Raw genomic sequence first — 23,942 nt, forward strand, 5'->3', positions numbered from 1 at the left:
GAAGGAATGCTCCAATTACGAAAAACTTTGAAAGGTTATTTGGGACAGTAAATACTCCACCGTATTTCTTGCCTCTTACTTTATGTAATTTTTTCAGAAAACGGATAGCAACGTTGATGTAGGGGCAGCTTTTTTTTTTAACAGAACGTCGGCAAGGAGCGCGCGCTCGTTCTCGCACCACGTGCTCCTTGTGTTTACCAGCAGGGACTTCTGGGAAGCGGTGGCCATGGTAACCAACATAAACACAGTCGCCTTCCTCTCCCCCCCTACTCCTCCTCTTTTTTCCTCGTCTCGGCTCTGCTGCACCGCCAAGGCGGGCGAAAATGGCAGGCTTGGGTTGCACCGAGGACCGGTATTTTGAAAAGATTACAGCGATCCAGCAAAGCATGTATACAAGGTGAGGCTTCTCAGTTTATTGTTAAAAGGAACACTGGCCGGTGGAGACCCCGGGCTCGAGTTATGATCTCTGCCGCCTGGTACCGTTCTCCTGCCGCTTGCCCCTGCTAGCTACTTAGCGAAGCCCGGATAAACTGGGAATCATTTAGCTAGCTAACCGAGGGGCTTATTTACCTCGGACGCTACCTCGAGCTAACAGCAGTCAAGTTGTTTGAGCATGTAGACAAACCAAAAGTATTCGGTGTCCCTGACGTTAGTACATTTGTGTCGTTTGTATCTGTTAAACTGTTTTTACATTAGCAAACCTGCTGTCGTTTACAGCTAATATTGCTACTAAATTGCCAAAAAACAATAATAATGATGATAACAACAATCACTGAGATGCTACACTGATATGTGTGCGCGTGGATCAATTTCTGTTCTCATGTATGTGTGTGCAGGGAAAAACGGAGACTGGAGCTGGAGAGGGAACTGTTTTCTTACTCCAGATCAGATAAAAGAGTGTAAGTTACTCCGCATAGCAATAAATAAATAAAAATAAAATGTATATATTATTAAAGCATTTCTATGATGTGACGCATCACCACTGCACACACGCATTTAATATCGATTTAGTTTAGCAAACACTCCTACAGACGTGATGGTGGTGACGTGGAGAAAATGTCCAAGATGAGATATTATATTCAACAAACACATGATTGCTGTGCTCAAATGTTTAGTGTCTGTATTTATACAGAGATTTACTTTCATGAATATTTACATTCCCGGTCAAAACAGCAAGGCTCACATTGATGGGAGAGTTGAGCAGAAGATTTACGTTTGAATCATATTGTGCTTAACCTTTACTTGTGAGAAGTCTAGCTCTTATTTTTTTTGACAATGCATCTCAGACTCTTTTGAATAATACTTCTCCACTGCCTTCAGCTCACAGATAAAGTGTTCCAAACTACGCGGTTATCTCAAAGAAATCTGTGACAGGGAAGCACGAGCGAAAATGAGAAACTTTGAGCTTCAGAGAGATGTGGAGTGCATAGAAATTAGCATGAAGGAATATAGCCCTGACCGTGGCCCCCTGCAACAGCAAAAGGTACAAGACACACTTACACACACCCGTGCATGCACACACACACACACACACACACACACACACACACACACACACACACACATACACACACACACAATTTCATCTGCTCAGTGGCCTTGTTTTTCTTGTAATTGAAGCATGTTATAAGTGGGCTTTAAAGTCTCCACACACACAGAGGTAGATTTAATACATAGATCGTGCATAGTAGACATATTTACTTGCTATGGCTTAATGTGACAGTTGTAAACACTCAAACAGTGTAATTTATCTCCACAAGCAAATGAACAAGGGACGAAACAATGAGCCAGTCAGATTATCACTTAAAACTCAATGACAGTGCTTGACAGCTTAATATCAAATTAACAAAATTGGCTAATTATGGCTCACAGAGTTAATTGCCCAATATAGAGACTCTGAAGTGCTCCAGAGGTTTAGTCATTCTCTCCCCTCAAGCAGTTGGTTTATTTCCTCTCGATGTTTTGAGTCCTGCATGTTTGCTGTTATTTCTGTTGTCCTGTTGCACTTCGTCTCAGTTTCACCCCCCCCACCATCCTCAACTTTTTTTCTGGTTTAATGATGATGATTCTGGTACAAAATAAAATGTATAATTTCTCAAATGGAGCGTGTCTACATATTCACAACCTCGTTTGCATGTTTGCTTACATTTATCGTGATTGTTGTTGGTTTTTGCTATGTGAAATGTTCAAATACAGTCAAACAAGAAAGGTGCATTTTGTGTATGTGTTTTTACATCTGTGCGTGTGTTGGATTAAAGCAGCCAGGTTGCCCCATCAGATAAATGTTGAGGAGAATGTCAGCAGCTACGCGGGGCATATTCTACTTAGGGAAAACCCTTTTGCGATTGACTCTGACATGCTGATGCTTGATGTTGTCAGTTTTAGTTTTACACAATACGCAGATAATATTTAGCCACACTATCACATAAGAGAATTTCTAATGTTTGCGTCCTGTAGACATGCATATAAACAACTTAAAGTCACACGAAAGATTATTAATCCCCTGGATTTCCGGTGCAGGGGGTGTTGAATAATTTTGCTGGCGACTGTAAATGTGATGAGTTTTTTTTTTTCACTGCATCAATTCAATCTTTCTTTCTTTTCTTTTATTTGAACGTTTTTTCACAGGCACTTTTTTCAAAAAAGATTTCCAGATATATTGAAGCCAGGAATAAAGTGGAGCCAGAGATAGAAGCAGCAAAGGTAACGTTAACATCTAAAACATTAAATGTGTCAAATGGTGGTAATAGCAATGTTTCTGTTTGAAATGAGCATAATTCTGTTGGATAAGAATATCATGCATGTCAGACACATCGCGTCTTGTGTGGTTTTGATTCTTTTTTTTGTCACTTTTTTATGGTCGGGGAAAAATAGTACTTGTTTTTTATTTTTCATGCTAGATCCCTCCTTTTTGAAATGTTTGCAGGGTTTATGTAAATCCCGGTTCTATAAAGCTGTGTTTTCAGGTTTAGAATAACAAAGAAAAGTAGACATTATGTCTGGTAAATCTGTAGAGGAGTCTACATTTAAACTCTGTATCTGTAATAGCACAGGTGTCTAATCCTAGCTGGTGAATCTGTACAAGCGATGTAGTTCAAGCCCATAGCTGCTTTCTCCCTTCACTTAAAGCAGTTAAAGCTCTTTTAGATGAAATGTCTAAGACATCTCATAATAACTTGGAGCATGCTGTCTAGAGCAGTCACTTGTAACTGTGTGCAAAACCCCCCTCAGCCTGTCGATATTGTAATGAGCAAAATGGTACCGTCACTCCATTATGCATACAAGCCATTGGCTGGCAGTGTGCATGTCCCTCAGGCTGCAGCATTCATTAAGGGAAGCTTACCGGGCTGAAAGCTGGAGACAGATGATAACGGGATATGATTTTCATATTTAATACATTCCTTGGAAGAGCACACGCGTGCCGCAGATTGATAGAAGAATCAATTGCTACTTTAGTGAAACACTTTCTACTTTGCCCTGCAGCTACCGATGGAATCACTCAGCCAAGAAATTAACTTTTCCTCTTTTTTTACCTACTTTGTGGATCTGCCGGGCAGGCTGCATGGTTTACAGTGAATGTTATTAAGCAGCTAACTGTTTGGTATTTAAGACTCTTATCAGAAAAGAAACAGAAGCCATGCTTTTTGTTATTATGTTTGGAGGGAGGCTTTTTTTTTTTTTGCTTCTCTCTCTTTTCCCCCTCGGTGACATTGCAGACATGAATCAAAACTTGTCTGAAGGATTTCTAATAAGATTAAAAGTTAAAACATTGATCCTGAGACATTCCTCTGAAAATGTTGTGGAAGGCATTTTGACCTTCGCCGAAACAAGCTTCACTTATTCAAAATCTTAAATGGGATATTTAACACACACAAGTTCAACTTTTCTTTTAAAATGACTCTTATTCAACTCCAGAAATGAACTTTAAAGCTTAAGAAAAAGCATATTCATAACATTAAAATATCCCTTGTCTGGTAATATTAATCTTAATCTTAATATTAAGCTGCCAAAATTACATGTTTCTTCATATATCTAGGTTGAAGCTGTGCAAAGACGGCAGCCAGACGGCAGCATCTTTCTCCCAGCCAGGGATTTTACACAATCGTCAGTGGAAATTTTTATGGACCGCCAGACCTCCAGAGGGTCTGACACTGAAGCTGGCACCACAAGTGTACACTCACACCCAGCTTTGCATCGTTCGCCCAATCGCTGCGTGCACTCCCGCGAACGTCTACCAAGTGGCCTTTTGAAGGACTTCAGAGTTGACGGAGAGGATGCTGCCAGCAAGCTAGCACATTTATCAGATGACATTTCAGGCTCAAACGATTCCCCTGACGGCTGTAATTTGAGTGACAAACATGAAAGAACGATGGGGCTGCTCCCATCTGTTCGTGCCCGAACGGGCGCAGCTGGCAGTGTGGCTTTTGGAAGTGATGATGAACAAGAAGCTTCACCTCTGGTGACCTTGACGAGGTCTGAGAAGAATCCATCTCCCAGCAACAGTAGCCCTATAGGAGCTAAGAATTCCCTTGCAGAACACACTGACTCCCAAGAGGTGGCTCATAAGCCACTCATAATGGGAGATGAAGAGAGAGGTCTTGGCCATTTGATGCCTGAAACCACTTTTGGAAAAGAAGATCAAGAGACATCAGGTTTGCAGTGATATTTCTTCCCTACTATCTAGTAGTATCTTTTATTCGCCTTTACTGAAATTGACAGTTATAAGCACTTTATTTTGCACCTTCTGAAGATTTTGAATAAGACAAGTGGTGTGTTTACATTCAGGCAAACGTGAGAGTGCCAGTTCACCGAGTTCTGATGAGCAGTTGTCAGAGAGCAGTGCTAGTGACCTGACAATATCTTTGACACAATCTGAGATGGAGGATGAACTACCAGAGGATGTGGCACCTAAGAGGAATGCCTCTTACGGAGGGAGTGATCATCACAAACAGCACAGTCCTGAATCATCCAGCCACTCAAATGGGTCTAAGTTAAACAGCGATTCCTCTTCACCAGTGATGACCTTGGAAAGGTACAGTATGTCTGACTTAAGTGCTTTGTTTTCTATCATTTTAAAAGTGGATAATCAGAGGAAAACGCCACCAGTTTTTAGCATTTTATGACATGTTACTCTTTTAAATATCATACAGTGTAGTTGTTATTTCTCCAGTTTTAAACTAAGCAAGCAAAGAAAGGAGAGTGTTCTGCTTGGGTATGCTGAACCACAGAAGGCTGTTCATGATAGTGGGGGGAAGACGCCACACAATCCCTGCAACCATCACGCCTGAGGCTGACAGGATTGTGGGAGTCACGGTCCATGCCACTGTGTTCTCTGGAGCTCCGCAGCGGCTGTGGTGGTGGCAGTGATGCATCTAACAGGGAGAGCTCAGGACCTGTCCACAACAATATTGCCATAATCCAAGATAATGCTGTAACGGAGCAATTTTCTGCTTGAGAGACCTCAGGAAGTCCCCAGTGGAGGAGGAAATTTGTGGCACCATAGAGTTATCTGGAGGATGGGCATGTGGACAGCACTTACTGCCACAAATCCTTAGCGTGATGATGGCCTCTGAGTTGAAGGATCACTTTGGATGGGGTCAGAGCCACAGAAAAACCCATGTGAATGTTTGTGCACACTACCTCTGCTTTTTCCACACACTATATATTGCTTTATAAGCACCGCCTTTGTGCTTTTTAAGAAGAAGAACTTTTGTTTTGTGTGCACTTTTCTCACCACATTCTCAAGGACTGATTTAGCATTGACATTTTGTGTTGTTTGGGTTGCATTAAGGGTTTATATTTTGCAACCAAATGCATGTTTGTTTTGTTTTTTTCCTCAGAATAAGTACACAATTGAACATATGTGCAAACTGTGATTTAGTGTGACAACAGTTGAATGTATTTGCAATATAACCTTTAGGGTAGCAATAGAATAGCATTATCTTGCCTTCGAGGTTTTATTCTAAAAATTGTTATGGTCTTCATATGTACTAAACGTAGTATAAAGGATTATATTTTCTCTCTGGGAGTGCAGCAAGTTGTGTCAGACTATATTTATGTGTGGTCTACTATACTCTTTATGGCATGACCTTAAGAGGAGCTGCAGTTAGCCTGTGTCGGGGAGATGATGGTGGGGGCTGCAGCTCTCATTGTTAACACAGAAAGCGTCTGTGTATGAGGAGCAAACCAGAGGCTTTGATGTACAGCTCAGAGAGCATCCAGTTTCTATCCTCTCCCTCTTTTCCTCTCTCCCTTCAGGTTAGAGTTTATATTGCTCCCTCCATTCAGCTCACCGTCAGGAAAAACAAGCCCAGGCAATTCATTAGATTATCCCATTATATTTTTCCTCCAGCATGTACAGAGTGAGTGTGACGGAAATATTGTCTGAGCTTCTTTTCAGAGACGATTCATAATGATCCGTGTGTCCTGCTAACACATGCGGTGTTTCTGAACTGCACCTTGGCTCTGTTTTTTTTCTGGGGACAGCATTCTAACCAGTTAAAGCTGGGTTCTTTAAAATCCAAAACAAGTCAAGAAGTTGAACGCAAACAGTACATAATTAAGAATAATGTATTGTAATGTCATTAAGGCGTTAACTACGTCTTATTAAAGGTGTTGAATGTTGACAGTTCGGTGAGACATATCCCATGTTTAGTTCCTCAGCCACTGCAGCGTGTTGGTACAATTAGTTTTTTTCAGTTCCACTGTGTGTTATCTTTGCTGTCTGTGCGAGCACGGTGAGATTCCTCTGACACCAATCACTCAATTTTGAGGCTATTTCATGTGGTAAATCACTCCAGAGTCTGTACTGTATTTTGTAGAGCAATGGCACTGACCTCTTCCTCCTGGCTAACAATACGCTCCTGATGATGTTGACATGCAGACAACAGCAGCATCTAAAGTGAGGTTAGAGACCTTGACATGAAAGCTGGCAACAATACAAATAGAGAGATTTGCAGGAAAAACACAACTAATTCACTTTCTCCCTCTCGAAAGGTCTCTTCTTGAAGAGCTCTGATAAATAAAGTGGAAAGAGAAAGCTGACTATTTCAAGGCCCACACTGGCGATAAGGGAGAAGGTTCTACCTTTTGCCTATTCTACTTCAGTCACACTGAAGAGGACTTGGCACAGATGGATTGCACACTACAAAATGTCATGGATATAATTCAAGCTGCCAGCTTAATCAGGATGTTACCAGGAAACAACCTGCAAAAAAGAGGGAGCAATTGTTTGCTGACCCCTAACCCTAGAGCCCATTACAGATTGTCATAAATTCTTTTTGGCCTGTCTTTATGGAAGGCGGCTCAGGATTTCTCGGCTTGGGGTTTCTGGGAGAATTCAATGAGGGCCACCCAGAGCTTAATGCCTAAGAAAGAGATGGATTCTCAATATCCACATGCATTAGGCATCCATTTCTCATTTTGCAGCCTCACACAGCACCAGATTAAAGTGTAAATCTCTCACCAAAAGAAATCATCCAGAGGCCACTCTCTTCTTTTTGGAAACATTTTCTCCGCCCTTTTAAGTGTGAGCTAGTGTCAGTTTTTTTATTTCAGTTTAATATTATGACCTGATGATTACGCTGAATATTATTTTTTTGATTCAAGCAGATAAAATTGATGCCATGTGTCATGTGGACAGCTAATAGTACAAGTCCCACTTCTTACGTGTGGTACCATCAACGTAAACACTAAAGTGCTGAAATCCTGCATTGTGGCCATCACATTTTAACGACCAGATTGTCCAGCGTTCCTTGAGTACCTCAAGGAAATTGCCTTTTTTTTCTTTCCTTCTTTCTTTTTTCTTCTTCAACACATAGTAGGCCTATTGATCACATGACCTCCTCCATTTTTATTTCCTTTCACCACATTAATGGGTAATATTTTTTTCAGCCTCTCCCCGGAAGGACTCTTCAATCTGCTTGACAGCATTGAAGGACGACTCCACAGCAAACAGACCTGTGTCTACAGGGATTCTTCAATTGATGGAAGGCAGCTCAATCGAGTTATAAGGTATACCAGTTCTTCTTCAAACTTTGCAATCTTATATTTTTCCTGTCAAAACGAAATGTAATGTAAATGTATTAAATGACCATGGATCAGTTTGTGCAGATGAGAAAAACACATTATCCTTTTGCTAAGGGCTCTCACATTAGATTAAGTGTCATCACCATGAGGCATGCGTCTTTATTTCTGAGGGATTTTCGAACACATGGGATTGTTATAGTAACCAACCAGCTGAATTGTTTTGGGGACTCAGAGATATAGTGGATGTGGAATGTTTCATTATGTTTCATTTTTCACAAGCACAAAAGGATAAATGTAAAGTAGAGGGAAGATTTTTCCCTCTTTTTAAACACTGTATATGCTTATCCTAATCTGCTCCCTAATAAAAAGTGACCATTTTCTGCCTTAACCCTCATGCTTGTTTAGTATGTTTGTATGTGTGTGTGTGCACATTGAATGCATTCTGTGTACTCCTGACCTGTGGGCTCAGCCCAGGGCTCCATGGCGATGTCTCACTGCTCTCTATATATTGGGCAGCCTTTGTGACGAAGGAAGGGGCTTGAATGATGAGGACCTTGAAGCATGTGGAGCAGTCGTCCTTCATAATCTTCAGAGGTTGTCATGGAGCACAGAAATGGGCTGTCTGCTATCACAGGACCTAGTGAGTGTGCATCAGCACTGCACTGAGCCTGATGAAATAAGGTAAGGCTCCTGGTTTCTCTGCGAACCCGAGCCAAAGACTGGATGTTTACTTATTATTTTAAAATTTTTTTGTAGTAGTGTATTTGTTTTGTTTTATTTTGTACTAATAAAATAAGAGGATTTAAGGGGAGAGCTGTTTCTTCACTTTGCACATTGCTGTACTTGGCTATAAAATATTGATATATTATTCAAATATAGCATGTGTTTGCGTAGACAATGATATTTTTCCAATTTGGAATAGTTATACTGAAGTGATTCAGAGCACACGCATCAGTGCTCTGAGAGCTCAATAGACGTTTCTTTTCTTGGAGAAATTGAACACATTTACAGTAAAGGTGAATTCTGCCTTTCAGAGAGACTGTTGACAGTTCTGTGTTCATTTCATTTTGTTCTATTTATTCATTCTCGTCCAGACCTTAAGAAAGGGTCACTTACGTACAGCAGTTACTGAGATATTGCAAACAGCCGTTTGATCCGGTCTCGCTTGTCCACAAATGTAAAAGGTCATCTCTGGTGTCACCTCATACGGTAACACTACATGGATGAATGTCATGAGTAAATTAAAATGCCCTATCTGCGACTTCCAGTCCTTTGGATAATGAGTAGTTATACTCTGAGCCAAATCCATGCCCTGCTTCCCTACTCTATTGATTTCACTGAGACCTTTCCTGCTATATACTCAATTCTAAGAGACACATTTAGCAGGGACACTCTCGTCCCTCTGGAGATGCCTATCGGCTGACCTCCACCTTACATTCAGTTTTTCAACACGAGGCTATATCACTCTGTCTGTATTCAGTGTTAACTGCAATTCATCGATAATCTATCAGTTCTAAGCTGTTTAAAGATGACACGGAGCAGTCTTTTCTGAATGTGTCTTGAAAAAGTGGCCTGACTAATGCCTCATACTCTATTTGCTTTCAGACTTCCTCAGTTTTCTTGCGAATCAATGAATCTGTCACTGTATGAAGATGAAATTGTGACTTATTTTCATACTTCCGATTAAGAAAGCCTCTCTTTCTCTCCATGCGACCCAACCCCCACCATCACCACAGAACCAGCCTCCCTCCTAATGCTGCTCGGCTGTGGGATCGCTGGTTCAAGCATGCCCTTGTGCTCAAGGAGCGCCGTGTCCTCAGCACTGAGCACTTGGTCCAAATGTTCACACCGCTGCTACTGAAGCGTCATGCCACCTACAGCCAGCAGGTAGCGTAGAAGGCACACACACTGCGACAACACACACACAAAGAGGAAGTCGCACAATTACATTCACATCCACTGACACAGTCCAAAAAAAGCATATATTAACACACAACAATGAGAAAAAGAGAGATGTGGCTTTTTTTGTCATCTTTCCCTATGTTATTTCTATGTATTTACTTGTTTCTTTGCATGTTTTTTGATGAGAGGTGCAGCTGAAACTGAATGCCCTCATTGTGTCTCGTGCTTGAGACCAAGCCCTGGCTTGCTACTCATCAGATTGCTCCCCAGATTGACCTTGACAGAAAGGAAACCCTGACCCACACAGTAATGGCAAATTACATCCTCTGCTTGGCTTCTTTCATCTCATGTGGTGTATTCATCTGAGAAACACTTGCTTTTAATTTAGGTTTAACCAAAATTATAACCATCAGCTGACTCTGATTGAAAGAAAGAACCATATGAACTTTCTTATTGGTGTGGGTTTTATTCTAAAATTCACCTGTCACTGAACTTGTTTAGATTATGTTAATTTGAGTAAAGAAATAAATCGCTAAGAATATTCCCACTCAAAGTCCAAATATGGCATCAAGAGATACTTTATGTTTGCAGTCCCACTATGTTTCACTATGGACCCTTCTGTCTGCTGGATCATCTTTCACATGCAGGTTTTTGTGCTATTAATTTGTGCAAACTCATCTTATTGGGGATCTTGTGGCTTTGAGATCTTGCTGTAGTGTTCCCGTCGCAATGAGAGAGGCAAAGAGGGAGGCTGTAGAGCCTCTTGAAAATATGAACTGACAAAAGGAAGAGGGGTACCGCCATCTACATCATTGTATCCAAGTGCATCAGGAAAAGCCTGAGTGAAAATCTTTCTCTTCCTTTATCGCTGAGTCTCACTCTGTCTATTTCTCTTTCCCGTCCTCTATTTCCCCATCTCTCCTTTTATGCCTCTCTCTGTCCTCTCACACAACAGCTTACTCTCTGCACACAAGAGCAAACAGAAATTTCCATTCACGTCTTGCCACGCAGCCTGGCTACTTCGACAAATGGGAGCATGCAGCTCGCATGCACACACTCAAAGAGGCCCTTTGAATATTCAAGTGCTAACAGTTGCATTCATTGATATTTAAAATGCAGTGGATCTGCGAGAGCCCTCAACTCGGGCTACATTGACTAAATCTAAAAAAAAAAAAGAAGAAAAAAACAACGAACAAAAAGGGATATCAGGGACAAGGATCAAGACGGTTTTTATTGTGCAGCAGCATCAAATCCAGAATGGCAAACTCAGATTGGCGTGTGTTTGCGTCTCCTCTCCTCTCATAAGATTAAAGCATGTGCATTGTCAATCTTTGCTGTTACCTACTGATAACAACTTACAATATACTTAAATTTTGTCACTGTCAAAACCCTCCTGATCATCCCCTTCATATTAGTGTTCATTAAAAGTTGCCAATGGCCATCTGAGGCTGAGAGGCAGTCTTTGATCACAAAAGAGAGATGATGATGGCAGAGTTTGATATGGGGGAGGGAAAAAGAAGAGAAGCGAAATCGGTGTGTGGCATCTCCCTACTCTTCATCTCCCGGAGAAGCTCCTCTTAATTGTGTATCCTCATCTCCACAGAGATAAAAATGAGCTGCAGAGAGGGGAAGAGAGTAGTTTGTCTCAATCCTCTCAGCCAAGAGGGAAGATATCTGGAACGTGTTGCACATTAAGAGCAGGGTGATTGCATTCTTTAGGCAGTTCTCTAATCTCATGGATGAGAAGAGACAGAGAGGAAAAAAGTGATTGGGGGGGAGAGCAGGAGCAAAAGTGTGCGAAATAATCTTTTTTCGTTAAACGAGTGAGAGAATTTGAAGCTATTGGCTCTTGGCGTTTGAACACGCATTACAGCTGCACCTCTGTGCGAGCAGCCATGGCCAAAGTAAATGACTTGCTTAATTGCCGAGGGTTCAATTTGACACTTTCTTCACAAAATGAGAACAATTAAGAGTGTGGTTTTAATTTGTGCTGCTTGCAGGCCAAAGTGTTGCTGAGGACACTTCTCTCCCGGTCCAGTGAGGAGTGCCCCTCAGCAGAGGACGAGAGTGACATGTCTTCTTTGTGTCATCCTTCTCTCCTGGCTGGCAGAGATGTGAGGCCCGACAGATCAGTACAGAAGCAACCGATCCAAGGTAAAAGACGATTATTAGTATGAATACACCGGACGTGCCGGGTTTTCATCACATTACTGATGATATTTGAACGCAGAGTTATAATTTTCAGTGGTAGCGAAATGGATGTCTAACGAGTATAAAAAGCTCAGTCATTGATTTATTATGGATGCCAACAGATTCCCACAAACATTCCACATGACTTGACCTGTAATTTGAATATCTGTAGACTGCTGTTTTTTTTTTTTTTTTAAATGTTTGCAAATCACCTCTGCAGAAAACTAAATCTACCTATTTTTGAAAGGCATGGATTTCACCATAGAACTTTTTTTGAACCCTCACTGCCTAGTTTTCTTACAGCATTCCTTTCAGAGCTAAAAAAGACCCCCTTTCCCATTTCTGCCCAAGTCTCGCTTCCTCCCTGCTATTCCTTCTTACTATGTGCTTCCCTTTCTTACAGAACTACAAAGCACTGAAGAGGACAGCCAGGACGAAAGCCCTGTGGAAAGTGGTCCTATTAGAGGTAAAAAGGCATTGCTGGTGCCTCAGCATTCACACTGTCCTTATGTTGTGGTTTGTTTTCTTCCCACTGCAGTGAATAATGGGCTCTTTTACACAATGGCTGAGACAGGATGATCAAGGTGAATCCAGGGTCAAAGTCCCACCTAAAGAGCTGTGCTAGTTCTCTCTAATTATCTCCGAGAAAACACTAGCCGTGTTTCCAGCCTGGTCTGAGGCATTCTAGCTGGACTGATAATTCGCTGGGCCAGCATAATGCGGCTGCTTTAATTGTCAGGGCGCCAGGGTGGGCAGCGCAGAAGATCTGTCATCGGTTCTCATTATCTTCTAAACAATGCTTCAGCAAGGCTGGACTTGAAAAGTACTAGATGTGACGGCATCCTGGAAGCCGTTGGTGTGCCTATCCCTCGGCTACACCTCTGAAATGTAAAGCGATCCTACGTTACCCATGGCGATCAGATGTCCCACTGGGTTTTTCATGTGTCTGCATCCCCAAGGTGCACAGCCAGCAAACGGAGTCCAGTTTCCAATCGCAACACTTAATCAAAAGAGCCATAACCAACTGAAAAAAACCCGACTTAAGATATTACAAGGCACAGGTTTTGCTGTGCTGAGCAACATTAATGTCACAATCAAATACCATGACCTTGGAACTGATAGTAATTGCCAAGACATGCGCTGCTGTAGACCTTATGGTTTTTTTTCAGACTACATGTAAAAAAAAGTAGCTGTATAAAGTGCTCTGGGTGGAACAGTGGAGGCTGCACTGTAAACATTGTTTTGTTTTTGAGAAAGTGATTAAAAGAAGTTTGGATTTGTTCATAGAAGACCACATTTTTTCCCCTGACTCTGTAAGTGCTTCTACAACCTCAATGACACAACAGCCCATTTATATATACAACTGTTTATTTTTGCCAATGTTACCTCTGTCATTCACTCAAATGCGAAGTCTCTGTTAGTGTGCCGGAAAGTAATTACAAGTTTGTTTTTTTTTGTTTTTTTTGTTTGTATGTTTTTTGTAAACAGAAAATCCAATCATTGCCTTCCTGGTAAAGGATGTTGAGATAAAGTGAGACGCTGCTTGCTGTCTCATGGAAACTGTTGTCACATACAGTAGGCTTGAATCAACAGTTTAGTTGAGTGAGCAGTGTTTTCACTGACTCTGTTCGGCACTGAGAACAAAAAACTCAGTCACTCAAGCGTGTTGTCTCATCAAACACAGAAACCTTTAAAAGTTGGAAACCTGGGTTTTGAGCAAATATTTGTCTGTGACTTTGTGCGTGTCTCTTGTGTGTCCCCCGAATAGAGACAAAAGCATATCAGTTACTTAAACAGTCAGCCATGCAGGAAAGGCTGCAGAGTTCTGAAGAGGAGGAGGAGGAGGAGGAGGAGGAGGAGGAGGAGGAGGAGGAGGAGAGTGGGTTTTCAGGTAAGAGATGTGGTCTACTCTACCAGCACGTTAGTGAGCAACTGGAAACTGATCAGCAGTAATGAACACATGTCCTCACAGCACATAAGGAATATGGATAGAAATAAAAGTCTTGTTATAAGTCTGTTTTTAGCTCACGATCTAATTTTGAGCTCATACAAAACATCTCAACAGTCCTATTATGAAATTATGTGATTTTTTTATTTTTTTTTTTTTGTCATGATGGGCAGTTGTTTGTTTAAAGAAAGCCACTTTGTTTAACTTAAATATCAGTCCTTTTTTTTTTTTCTTATCAGAGGCCCCAAGACCAGTGTAGAAACTCCCCCTTCGCTTCTCATAAGCCTCATCATAAGTTTCAATGTAAATATGCATGGTAAATTAACTTGTGATGAGATCAATCAAGAAATCAAATGGTTTTATCTTGTCCTGTTTGCTCTTTTAAGGAATAAATCATGGCCATGAAGAGGACCTGGGGAGGGCCAAACGCTCCTCACATCAAGACCCTTACCCTCGGTAAGAACATTGTTATTATTCAACGGGCCACAGGAAATGGGCCACCAGACACCAAAGTGGTTGATGTACATTTGCATGGCGGCTCTCATAATTCCCTGTTCATTTCCATAAGATCAAGGGGGCGCCACCCATTAACTCGCTTACAAAGACAAAAGGCCCCTAAAGCCCCTCTTACTCACTGTTAGCTGGGTTCAACCAGGTTTTAGAATTCAAAAGCAAATCAGCTGCCACAAAAATAAATTGGAGCAATATTCTCACTGTTTTTCGGCTTGTTGTCAAAATGCAAACAGATCATGTCAAGAAGAGAATCACTGACAACTGCTTCGGAAGAAGGGGACTCAAGTGCTGACAAGGACAAATGTCCTTTCATTTGTCACCCTTGAAACATTATTTAGGTTGCTCAAATCAAAGCTTTGAGTGGATATGAAAAAAAAAAAAAAAAGAAATCTAATGATAAATAGCTCGATGGAAGCTTACACCATCACAGTTACATTTGAATATCAACACAACTTCATCAAATCTGCAATTGCATTTCAGGTCCTCAGAGCACCTCTTCACTGCAAACCCATTTGGGCTGTTATAATGGCTGGATAAACGTTATGAGGAATAATCTTCTCTGATTTCATGTGATTACTGGGCACCACGCTGACACAAGGGCTGAAGTCTGTATCTCCCTGGCCCGGCAAACAGGCACTCCCAGTCTGCCTATTAGTCCAGGGAAAGGCCTAATGGCCTGGCTCTATTGTGGTTCTCATATCTGATGTCTGCCCCTGCCAGCCTCACTGACCAACCTCTTTAATAAACATGAGCCAATTTTGCATCCAAGACCCTCTCAGGTGGTGTCTGTCTCCCTGTCATTAATGTGCATGGGAACCCCACAATATGTGTGATTAAACAAAATTTGCTGAACAAAAAGTTTGACAGACACTAAATGATGAGACACAAGGTGTACTGTATATCTTTGTAAAACTGGACAAATGGGTAGTTATGCATGCTTGATACTAATCTCACAAGAGTTGGGAAGGAAGGGACAACATGTCCTAGTCACTCATAATCTTCTCTCTGGTTATACTGCAATTTCCCCTGTTTTTTTCTTGGTTTCTCATCAATGTTTAGATTTAAGCATTCCACTTGCCACAGTCACTTCTTGCGCTTTATTGCTTCCACAAGTGGTCTGGAAGCCCTGCACTTAAGCAGAAGCATAACACTGCAGCATGCTCTTGCTCCGATTCCCTCCCTTCTCTTTGCGTCTCACTCTCTCTGGCTCTCATGCCTTTTCTCCATCCCTCTCCTCCTCTTCCCCCTCAGTCTTCCTGTATTTTCCTCTCTCTTCTCTCCATCCTACTTGTTAATTATTTGCTTTATTTTGTCAGCGAGCTGATGAGTGACTTCAAAAGGAGGATGGAGCCGGACTCAAATACAAAAATGGCTTCCTCTCTGTTGTCTTAGACAATAATTATGATTTGCCTGTTAAGCCTAGACTACAGCAGAGGGATTGTAGTTTAAAGCAAAGGCTTTGGTGCAAAAAATGCATTTATAGCCCTTTGTAAAGCTCCTCATTATGTGTGGGCTCGATTCATTAAGTAATTGGTTTGCAGTTGTTTACATGAGTATTAAGGCCTTCTATTCAGGGCCTTTGAGAGATACATTGTGCAAATGTTGCATGTTATGAATGCAGAATGAGAGGCGGGGGGCCAGTCCTATTGGCCAAACACTGCTCCTGGCTGAAAAGCAAGAGCAAAGCACTGGGTGCTGCTTTGCATAGCAATGACTATGGCCTTAATAAGCTTTACAGATTAAATACATGCAGTCTATACAAGATGCAAAGAGATACTCTTAACACATTTATATGTGCTCATTTCACTATTATAGAGTTTGAGAGAATTGGGGTCTTTCATATTCTTTTTTTTTTCTGTTCTTTGCTCTCTCCCACACAGTGTTTTTCAGTGAGATACTTTTATGGAATGTTCTGTTTATTGTATTATAACTCGTGGGGAAGCGACTGATCTGCAACATTTATTAAGGATTTGTCCATTAAAAATCTTTTGCAGCCTTTGTGAGTGGCAAAGTAAAATCACTTTGTGGTTGAGTGGGGATGAAAGGAATAATGCACGAAGGAGTGAGTCTTAATAAGCAGCTGCACTCCATGTAAAGACCACTTGTTCCCCTTTGTATGCGAGTGCATGCCAGTGCTTCCTCTCGTGCAAAGAATCATTGTGCCTGTCTTTACTACAGGCATTTCAGATGCCACTCCTTTCTAATTTTTCATTTTGGGTTTTTTAACTTGCCTTCTTATCCCGCCTCCTTCATCGCCCTAAAAATGCTGAAACACATGTGTACAGACACGCATAACAAAATCCTGCAGCTGTGGGATGGGGTGATGATTGTCGGGCCTAGTACCTGCTTGACAAAAACCTTGACTCAACAATTAGTGGTTTACGGCTTTGCTTTGGACAACAGGATGTGCTCAAGCATTCAACCTCTAATCACTCAGTGTCAAAATCAGCGGCTCTGTCTATCTCCCGCTAAACCCCTCCCTCCATCGCCCGCATGGGAAGGCTGTGGGAGGAGAGATGGAGGGGTGAGAGGGACATGGGCTGAGAGAGGGGGTAAGGGGGAGAAGATACTAAAAAGAGTCGGAGATAGAGGGAGACAGAGAGACAATATTGAACAAAGCGGTTTTGAAAAGACGAATTTCCGTATGAATATTATCAGTCATCAGTAGCATTATTTCTGAACTTTTCTTTTTCAACTTTTGTTTTGGTAGAAAAAGCATTGTTGATAAATTCTACCTCCCCAGCCCCTCTCCATGAAATTAAAACTGCCAGTACCGGACTGAGAACTCACAATAGCCGAAGGCTCCTTTTAGAGGTTAACCAGAGGAGGTAAAAAAAAAAAAAAAAAAGATAAAATATGGCTTCATTATGAGGTGGTGCTTTTTCTTATAGTGCAACTCCTTGTAATTCTACCACATTATTTTCTCCACAATCATTTGATATTCATCTGTGTGTGACTGTTTGCAGAATAAGCCAATAAACGTTAACCTCTCCCTACCTAGTTTGTGATGCAAAAGAAAAAAAGAAGGGAATCATGGGATGAATGATCGGTCCTTCAAATATCCTGGGTGTGCGGGCAGTCTCAACTAGACTGTCACCAGTCAGGAGGAAAGTGTTGAAATCAGTGGCCCAAATGCCTCTTCCTTTGAGCTGCAGTACTTACTCGCTGCCAGCAGAGAGCACTCATATGTTAGAGTGCACCCACTCACGGTGCACTCACAGTTGCCTCTCACTGTTTGCCCCCTCTGAGGGCTATATCCTGCTACCATTCAGGCCTGTTAGAGTACATCTAAACGGAGCCTAAACAATGTTTCTGCAGGGTCATAGCTGGGATGGGAGTAGGAGTTGATGGGAATGATGAGGTGATGGGTCTCCCTTTACCTTTAGACAAGCAGAGCCGAGCAAAAGTGCTATTGTGCTATTAGCATTTGTGTGTGGGTGGCAGGAGCTTAAAAAAACCCCCATGGTAAATAAAAGCAGTTTTCTAGCTATCTACAAGTCTGCATTAAATGCTTGGTAAGCATAATTTCCCTCTATTCTCCAATGAGACTCAAGGATTAAACATGAAATACATCTTTAGTGGTTCCAAGAAGTTTGACCTAGTTTAACATGGCGGCTGTTTTAAAATGTTGTCAGTGCTGCTTCACATGTAGCACATGAACAGGTCTATTTTGTCCAACTAAGTAACAAACCACTGCATCTGAATTTGTTAGAAACTCACAGAAGTAGTCTTTTAATGATATTGCAAACTATTTAATAAACCGGGGCAGGAGAATACTGCTCTCAGAGCTAAACAAAATAAAATGTCACAAGAGGCTAAATGTGAATAGAGTCTCTGAAGAGCTTTTAACGTACATCTGAGTTTGCTGGGCTTCTGTAAATGGAGCATTGTGTCACCCTTAAAGAAACGCGTCGCTTCTTTCTGACTGCATTAATTTTTTGTGTAAAATATGCAGTAACATGATTGTCTGTTTTTGTTTTACATATCACCGCTTTATGAACCTGTTATGTATTTAAACAACCTGACTGAAATATCACAATATCCATGCAGAAAAAAATAAAAAACAGACAACAAGCAATTCCAGTGTTTTCTATCAAGCAGTGTGTAATATGTGTGAGGTTCACACAATTTGAAAGAATTTGGAAGATTATCGTGAGCCCGGACATAAAAACTGTTAAAACCTGAGATAAACAATATGAAACAGTTGCAAAGGCCAGAGAGAGCGCATGGACACAGCTCTGGAAAACGGACATCACAATAACTGTAATTTGTGTCATTTTGCACATGGTATTCACCCCTGTCCATCAGAGCTCGAAACACACATGCGAGCCCAGACTTGCATATTGAGATCATTGCCTCAATTAGGGGAATTTCAGCTGAAGACGAACTGGCAGAAATGTTTATGGAAACTGAATATTAGATCGGTGAGGTCAGATGCAGCCTGAGCTGTCGGAGGTAATAGCCCTGTCTTGAAATCAGTCATGTGCCTCACTGAAGTGGAACAGCTGATAGACCATTCCCATCCTGGGGGGGAAGTTCGGGAAAAGAAAAGCCCAATTTAGTCTCCAAAACAGCTATTATTGTGGCAAAGTAGAGGAAGTAATTGAATAGATTATTGCTGTATTTTTGCTGCTGCAGTGTCTGGTTGAGATTGTTGTCCAACAGTTGTAGATGGATGGACTTGTCCCTGTTTTTGAGTTGTGCTTTAACAATTGTACTTCTTCTGTATCGAATGAATGTGGCAGGTTCAGTAGCCTTATTTATTAAAAGATTTGACACATATTAAAAAAAAGATGCTTACATGTTAAGCATACGTTGGAGACATTTAGATATGCTTCTATTGATATAATGACACAAATAGATACACAATACTTGCCTTTAATCTGACCATTTAAGAGTCTTTCAGTAATTTTACGAGTCACTTTTGCTGTTGCTTAGTATAACAGTCTAAAGGTGCCTCACGAACAAAAAAACTGCATTTAACATTATTTTTGGACACAAAATAGGCTACAAGGCAAGATATTTAATTTTTGCATTTCATACTCATTCATTCATCAAACCAAAACCCTCCATTTCAACTTCATGCCGCCATATCATCAGATATGTCTTCACTTTGCAAGCAGGCTGATTATCTGTTCTTCTGTCTTTATTATTTTTTTGTTACTGCTTTTCCGACTCATTCTCTGCTTTCATTTTCTTGCAATTTAAGCACAAGAGATCCGATATGCCAGAATCTTCCACGTGTCCTGTAAGATGTCCTATGAGCATATGAATTTAAAAGTTCTTTTCTAATGATTATTCTTGCTCTGGGGTATATGGTTTACGGCACAAAGCAATCTGCTGCCAGTTTGGAAAGGGAGGTGCATCTTTTTCTCTCATTCTGTTTCAAGTGCTGCACAGCAGCAATATATAGTTTAGAAGGCAGGAACTGGAACAGAGCCAAAGTAATTTGGTCCTTATACTCAATGTACAGTCACATGTGCCAAGATTTAGCTGAGCGAGAGATGAGGAGATGAGGGTGATTGAGAGGGTGACAATCAGAGAGGTCATGGGTTTGAATTGATGCAGAAGAAGGAACACACCACACGGCCGCTTTATGCCTGAGCTCATCTGTGTAAAACTCTTGCATCATTTCTTATTTTTTCCAAGAAAAGTGTCAACGCAGCTCTCATACAGACAACAGATAAGCCATATGGATATGTATGCTAACCTGGGAGATGATGGAGATATATTGTTGGGTTTTGAATAGGCTCTGTGATGATGTAAATTAAAGAGGAGGCCTTTAAAAGTGAAGCGGGGGGCCTTATTGCATATGCATTGAGGTAGATCAAAGCCTTTTCGGAGGTCACACATTTACATAGCGATATCACCAGAGCTATGGGAACCTGGCAACCCTGTCTCTGGACTATTTTTGAATAAAAAGGGCCTTGTGGAAGTCTTTTGGCACAATTGAAATAGGAGTCAAGGAAGTCCCCTCTGCTCTACTGTCTGAGAGTAGCCAGTAAATCTCCTCAAATGAAATGGGTGATGTAATTTAATTTGATTGTTTGATTTTTATCATAGATTGATTTGTGTTTTTGTTGTAACTTTGGCTATTCTGTCTTTGTCGTGTTAACTTGTAGCATATCAGATATTTCTGAAATATTTTAGCAGAGTATTTGGTTTTAAATCTACAGTATATACAATGATGGGTCCTTTGTAGCAGTTTTAAGTGTCAAAAAAAGAGAAGGAATAAAAAAGAGAGCCTAACTTTACAAGGCTACTGACTGTCTTTGTGTTTTTCAGGAGTGGGAACTCAAAGGCATATTCTGCTCTACAATCAAAAGGTGAATAGAGACATAGACAAGTCGTTTTCATTGGGTGCAGGGAAACAATGTAAAAAGATAGGTTAATTATACTAAACAGATCAGCATTAAAAGGTCCACATGTTAACATGTTTGAAATTATTTTAAAATGTAGATTCCACAAAAACCGAAACAGTTTGATTAAAATTTTACTGTGATTGCAGCTGTGCCTTTTGAGGATGTGTAAATGGGAATAAAAATGACCTTGAAGCCAAGTCCAGGTTACTGAAAGCATCTTTTAAAGCCACCTACTTTACTATTAAACAATGAAAGCAGTTCTGTTTGATGGAACATTCTTCTTTTATTTTTTACCACAACTTTTAAAAAAAGATATTTGGGAGATTTTATTTAGTGCTCTTCATAATACCAGGATAGCACATTCTCCACGGAGCTGGTTAACCGTCAGATAAATATTATGGCATTTGTGAGAGTTTTTACAGCTGTGATCACAACACCAAAGAAATATTTTAAAGCTCTTAGGTGCAGAGGACCTACATTTTATTAATCTTCAATTGTGTACAAACAAGACTGCTGAGATTTTCACTGTGGAATCAAATCTAACCCCTTTAATTTATTTGTGTAATTTTCACCAACTTGGCTGCATTTGAAGCATTAAGGGAAAATTCTGCTCTAATAATGTCTTCTTGTGTTTTCTATCTTTTTCTAAAGCTTTCTGGCAGGAATCAGATGACAGCAACTCAGAGATTGAGGCAGTCTTACGTCCTCCAACCTTCAACACAAACAGCAACGACGCTGATGATTTCTATGACTGATATTTCTGCTAATACGCTTTTGAAATGCACTACGTGATATCAGTGCAAAGTCTTAGGCAGATTGGCTTTTGGTAATTCACCCCCCTGACCATAATTTTAGTGGTCTGCATTGTAATTCATATGCACACTATATCGTAAAAACAAATAATAAAGTTGACAGCTCTCACGCTGGGTAAAGTATGTGAAGAGTTGTCCAACGCACTGATGTTAACCCTGCTTCGGTCTCTTTATCTGAATAACTCTCCCAGCTCATAATAACAGCTCGAAATAGATTAAACAGATCTTTTAAAGCGATTTGTTTGCACTAGGCTGAAAATCATGCATTTTGAATGCTGCAAGCATCTCCGAGTGCTCTGCCTCCAGCATGCTCGAGTGTAGTGATGTGAGTCACCTGTGAAATGACAAAGCACAATGGCCACTCCGCACGCTTCTGCGCGACCTGTGAACCCGTTGAAGAGGCCCATCTCCCAGGGCACAAAGTGTTGCAATGCTAATAAACTCGGGAATATTTAGAACCTCAAACAAACACTCACAGCTGCTTCGTTAAAAATCTGAAAAATCTGTGCCTTAAGAATACAAAGACATGTTTACATTACTCTGTGTAATTGTACAACAAGTCACCAGATGCTGATACCGATGCTGCTAACACACAATAGTCTTTTGCAATGTAGGATTTTCCAGCACATTGTGCATCCTGTATCTATTAATAACTGCAGGCTGCTGTGTGGGAGGTTACATTCCAAGGTTTACATTTATAGTTCATTATTTCTGCGGTGTAAATTTCCCAAACTGCCATTCTGGGATGTGGTAGAAGCCCCCTGGCATTCAGTGTCAGCAGGATTCCATTAGTCAGCTTTAGGTGACTTTACATGCCTGAACCTTTTAAAGTAGGACTCCACATTCATTACCAATAATGGCTTCAGACAGCCCTGACCCACCACAGAAAAGGGACTGTGGCAGAGTAATTTGGAGTTTGCTAAAAGGCTCCCTAACATAATATCCAGTTAAGGAGCATGTCAACAGATACTTGTGTGTGACAGATGGCTCATGGTAGAAGTGGAGTTATATTGTACTAATGTGTACTAACAGGAACATGTTTTTTTTTTTTTTTTTTTTTTATATATAAAGAACTTCTCCGAGTCGGTGCCAGAGAGACAATTGGGATGATTTTCTGCTCTTTTTGTTCCTTTACACTGTCACTGGAGGAAGTGTAAGGTTTTATCTTGCAGGCAACAGAACTCAGTTGCAGTATTTGCTTTGCAACATTACTTGATCTGTAAATGCCATCTGTACTCAGGCCGGCATTATTCTGAGCTCCACTCTTCCTTTTGTTTGGTTTAATCAAAAACATCCATGTTTGTTTCTTGTTGTACAGATTGTTTCGAGAGTGCAGAAGGATGGAAAATAAATGAGTAAAAGCTTATATGACCATGTTTGTGTCCAGAAAAAATTATGTGAAAAAATGGTCTGGTATGGTATTTGAAGCCATGTATTTTTACCATAACCTGAACTTAACCATGTGGCTTTGGTTCACGTTAAACCAAAGAGAAAAGAATGGGAAGAAACAACAGCAGAAGAACTTACCACTAGTTGGAAGTCAAAGGTAAAACGAGGAGTCAAAGAGTCTGTCAGATGGGTCTGTCACCAGTTCTTTATATAAGGCCCTTTTTGTTGGTCTATAACAGTGATGTTGGCTTGTGATTCCAAAATTGTGCATGTGCAATAATAATAATTAAACAAAATAACTTGGAATAGGCGCAAGAGCTATGTAGTCACCATGGGCATTCATTTGAAAATAAATCTAAACTACCAACAAAGCAGAAAATGGCAAAATCACCATTTATGTAATGATTCACTTTACTCTGTGAAACCTGTTCATAGTTATGTTTTTTAAATGTGGTAAAGATGAAAGATCCAAAGAAAGTCTGGAATGTCAATGTTTCTCTTCTCATTTAAATTGACAGATTGATAGGTCATCATCACATCTTATGCCCACATTACAAACTTATTATTAATACTTTCTTCGTATATGTATAGAAAAGACTGCTGCACATGCTAAAGTAGACATGAATGACATGAGAATTGGTTAAAAAAGGTGTGTGTGTGTATGCATACAGTATAGAAAGCGGTACTATTTCTCATGTGTTTCTATAAAATATGAATATTAGGATTTTTGTTGCACATGAAAAGATATCAAATGTAGACTCAGCCGTGCTGTTTGAGCTATATATCAACTATATATCC

At 40.6% G+C, this 23,942-nt stretch overlaps 1 protein-coding gene across 5 annotated transcripts; it reads left to right on the forward strand.

The window, feature by feature from the left end:
- The first annotated feature begins 250 nt into the window (after nucleotides 1–250).
- On the forward strand, nucleotides 251–22,828 carry kiz (kizuna centrosomal protein). Of its 5 annotated transcripts, XM_075447913.1 has the most exons (15): nucleotides 251–397; nucleotides 837–899; nucleotides 1,321–1,483; nucleotides 2,629–2,703; nucleotides 4,037–4,652; nucleotides 4,786–5,032; nucleotides 7,894–8,013; nucleotides 8,545–8,709; nucleotides 9,765–9,915; nucleotides 11,931–12,084; nucleotides 12,524–12,586; nucleotides 13,889–14,011; nucleotides 14,455–14,524; nucleotides 20,867–20,907; nucleotides 21,595–22,828. In XM_075447913.1, the coding sequence occupies exons 1-15, from the start codon at nucleotides 324–326 to the stop codon at nucleotides 21,696–21,698; spliced, it is 2,229 nt and encodes a 742-aa protein (XP_075304028.1). In that variant the 5' UTR covers nucleotides 251–323; the 3' UTR covers nucleotides 21,699–22,828. The 5 variants fall into 5 exon arrangements, with proteins under 5 accessions (XP_075304028.1, XP_075304029.1, XP_075304025.1 ...); XM_075447914.1 differs by lacking the exon at nucleotides 20,867–20,907 and having other exon boundaries at nucleotides 21,595–21,705; XM_075447910.1 differs by lacking the exon at nucleotides 13,889–14,011 and having other exon boundaries at nucleotides 259–397.
- Nucleotides 22,829–23,942: the final 1,114 nt, after the last annotated feature.

The sequence above is a fragment of the Odontesthes bonariensis genome, chromosome 17 (assembly GCF_027942865.1).
Source record: "Odontesthes bonariensis isolate fOdoBon6 chromosome 17, fOdoBon6.hap1, whole genome shotgun sequence".
In the NCBI taxonomy this organism is placed as follows: Eukaryota; Metazoa; Chordata; class Actinopteri; order Atheriniformes; family Atherinopsidae; genus Odontesthes; species Odontesthes bonariensis.

Bases quoted from the DNA above. Each gene is read 5' to 3' on its own strand.
- kiz (XM_075447913.1), top strand. From the start codon at position 324: ATGGCAGGCTTGGGTTGCACCGAGGACCGGTATTTTGAAAAGATTACA. The intron at 2,704-4,036 runs GTAACGTTAACA...TCATATATCTAG, and splicing joins CAGAGATAGAAGCAGCAAAG to GTTGAAGCTGTGCAAAGACG. The intron at 14,012-14,454 runs GTAAGAGATGTG...TGCTCTTTTAAG, and splicing joins GGAGGAGAGTGGGTTTTCAG to GAATAAATCATGGCCATGAA.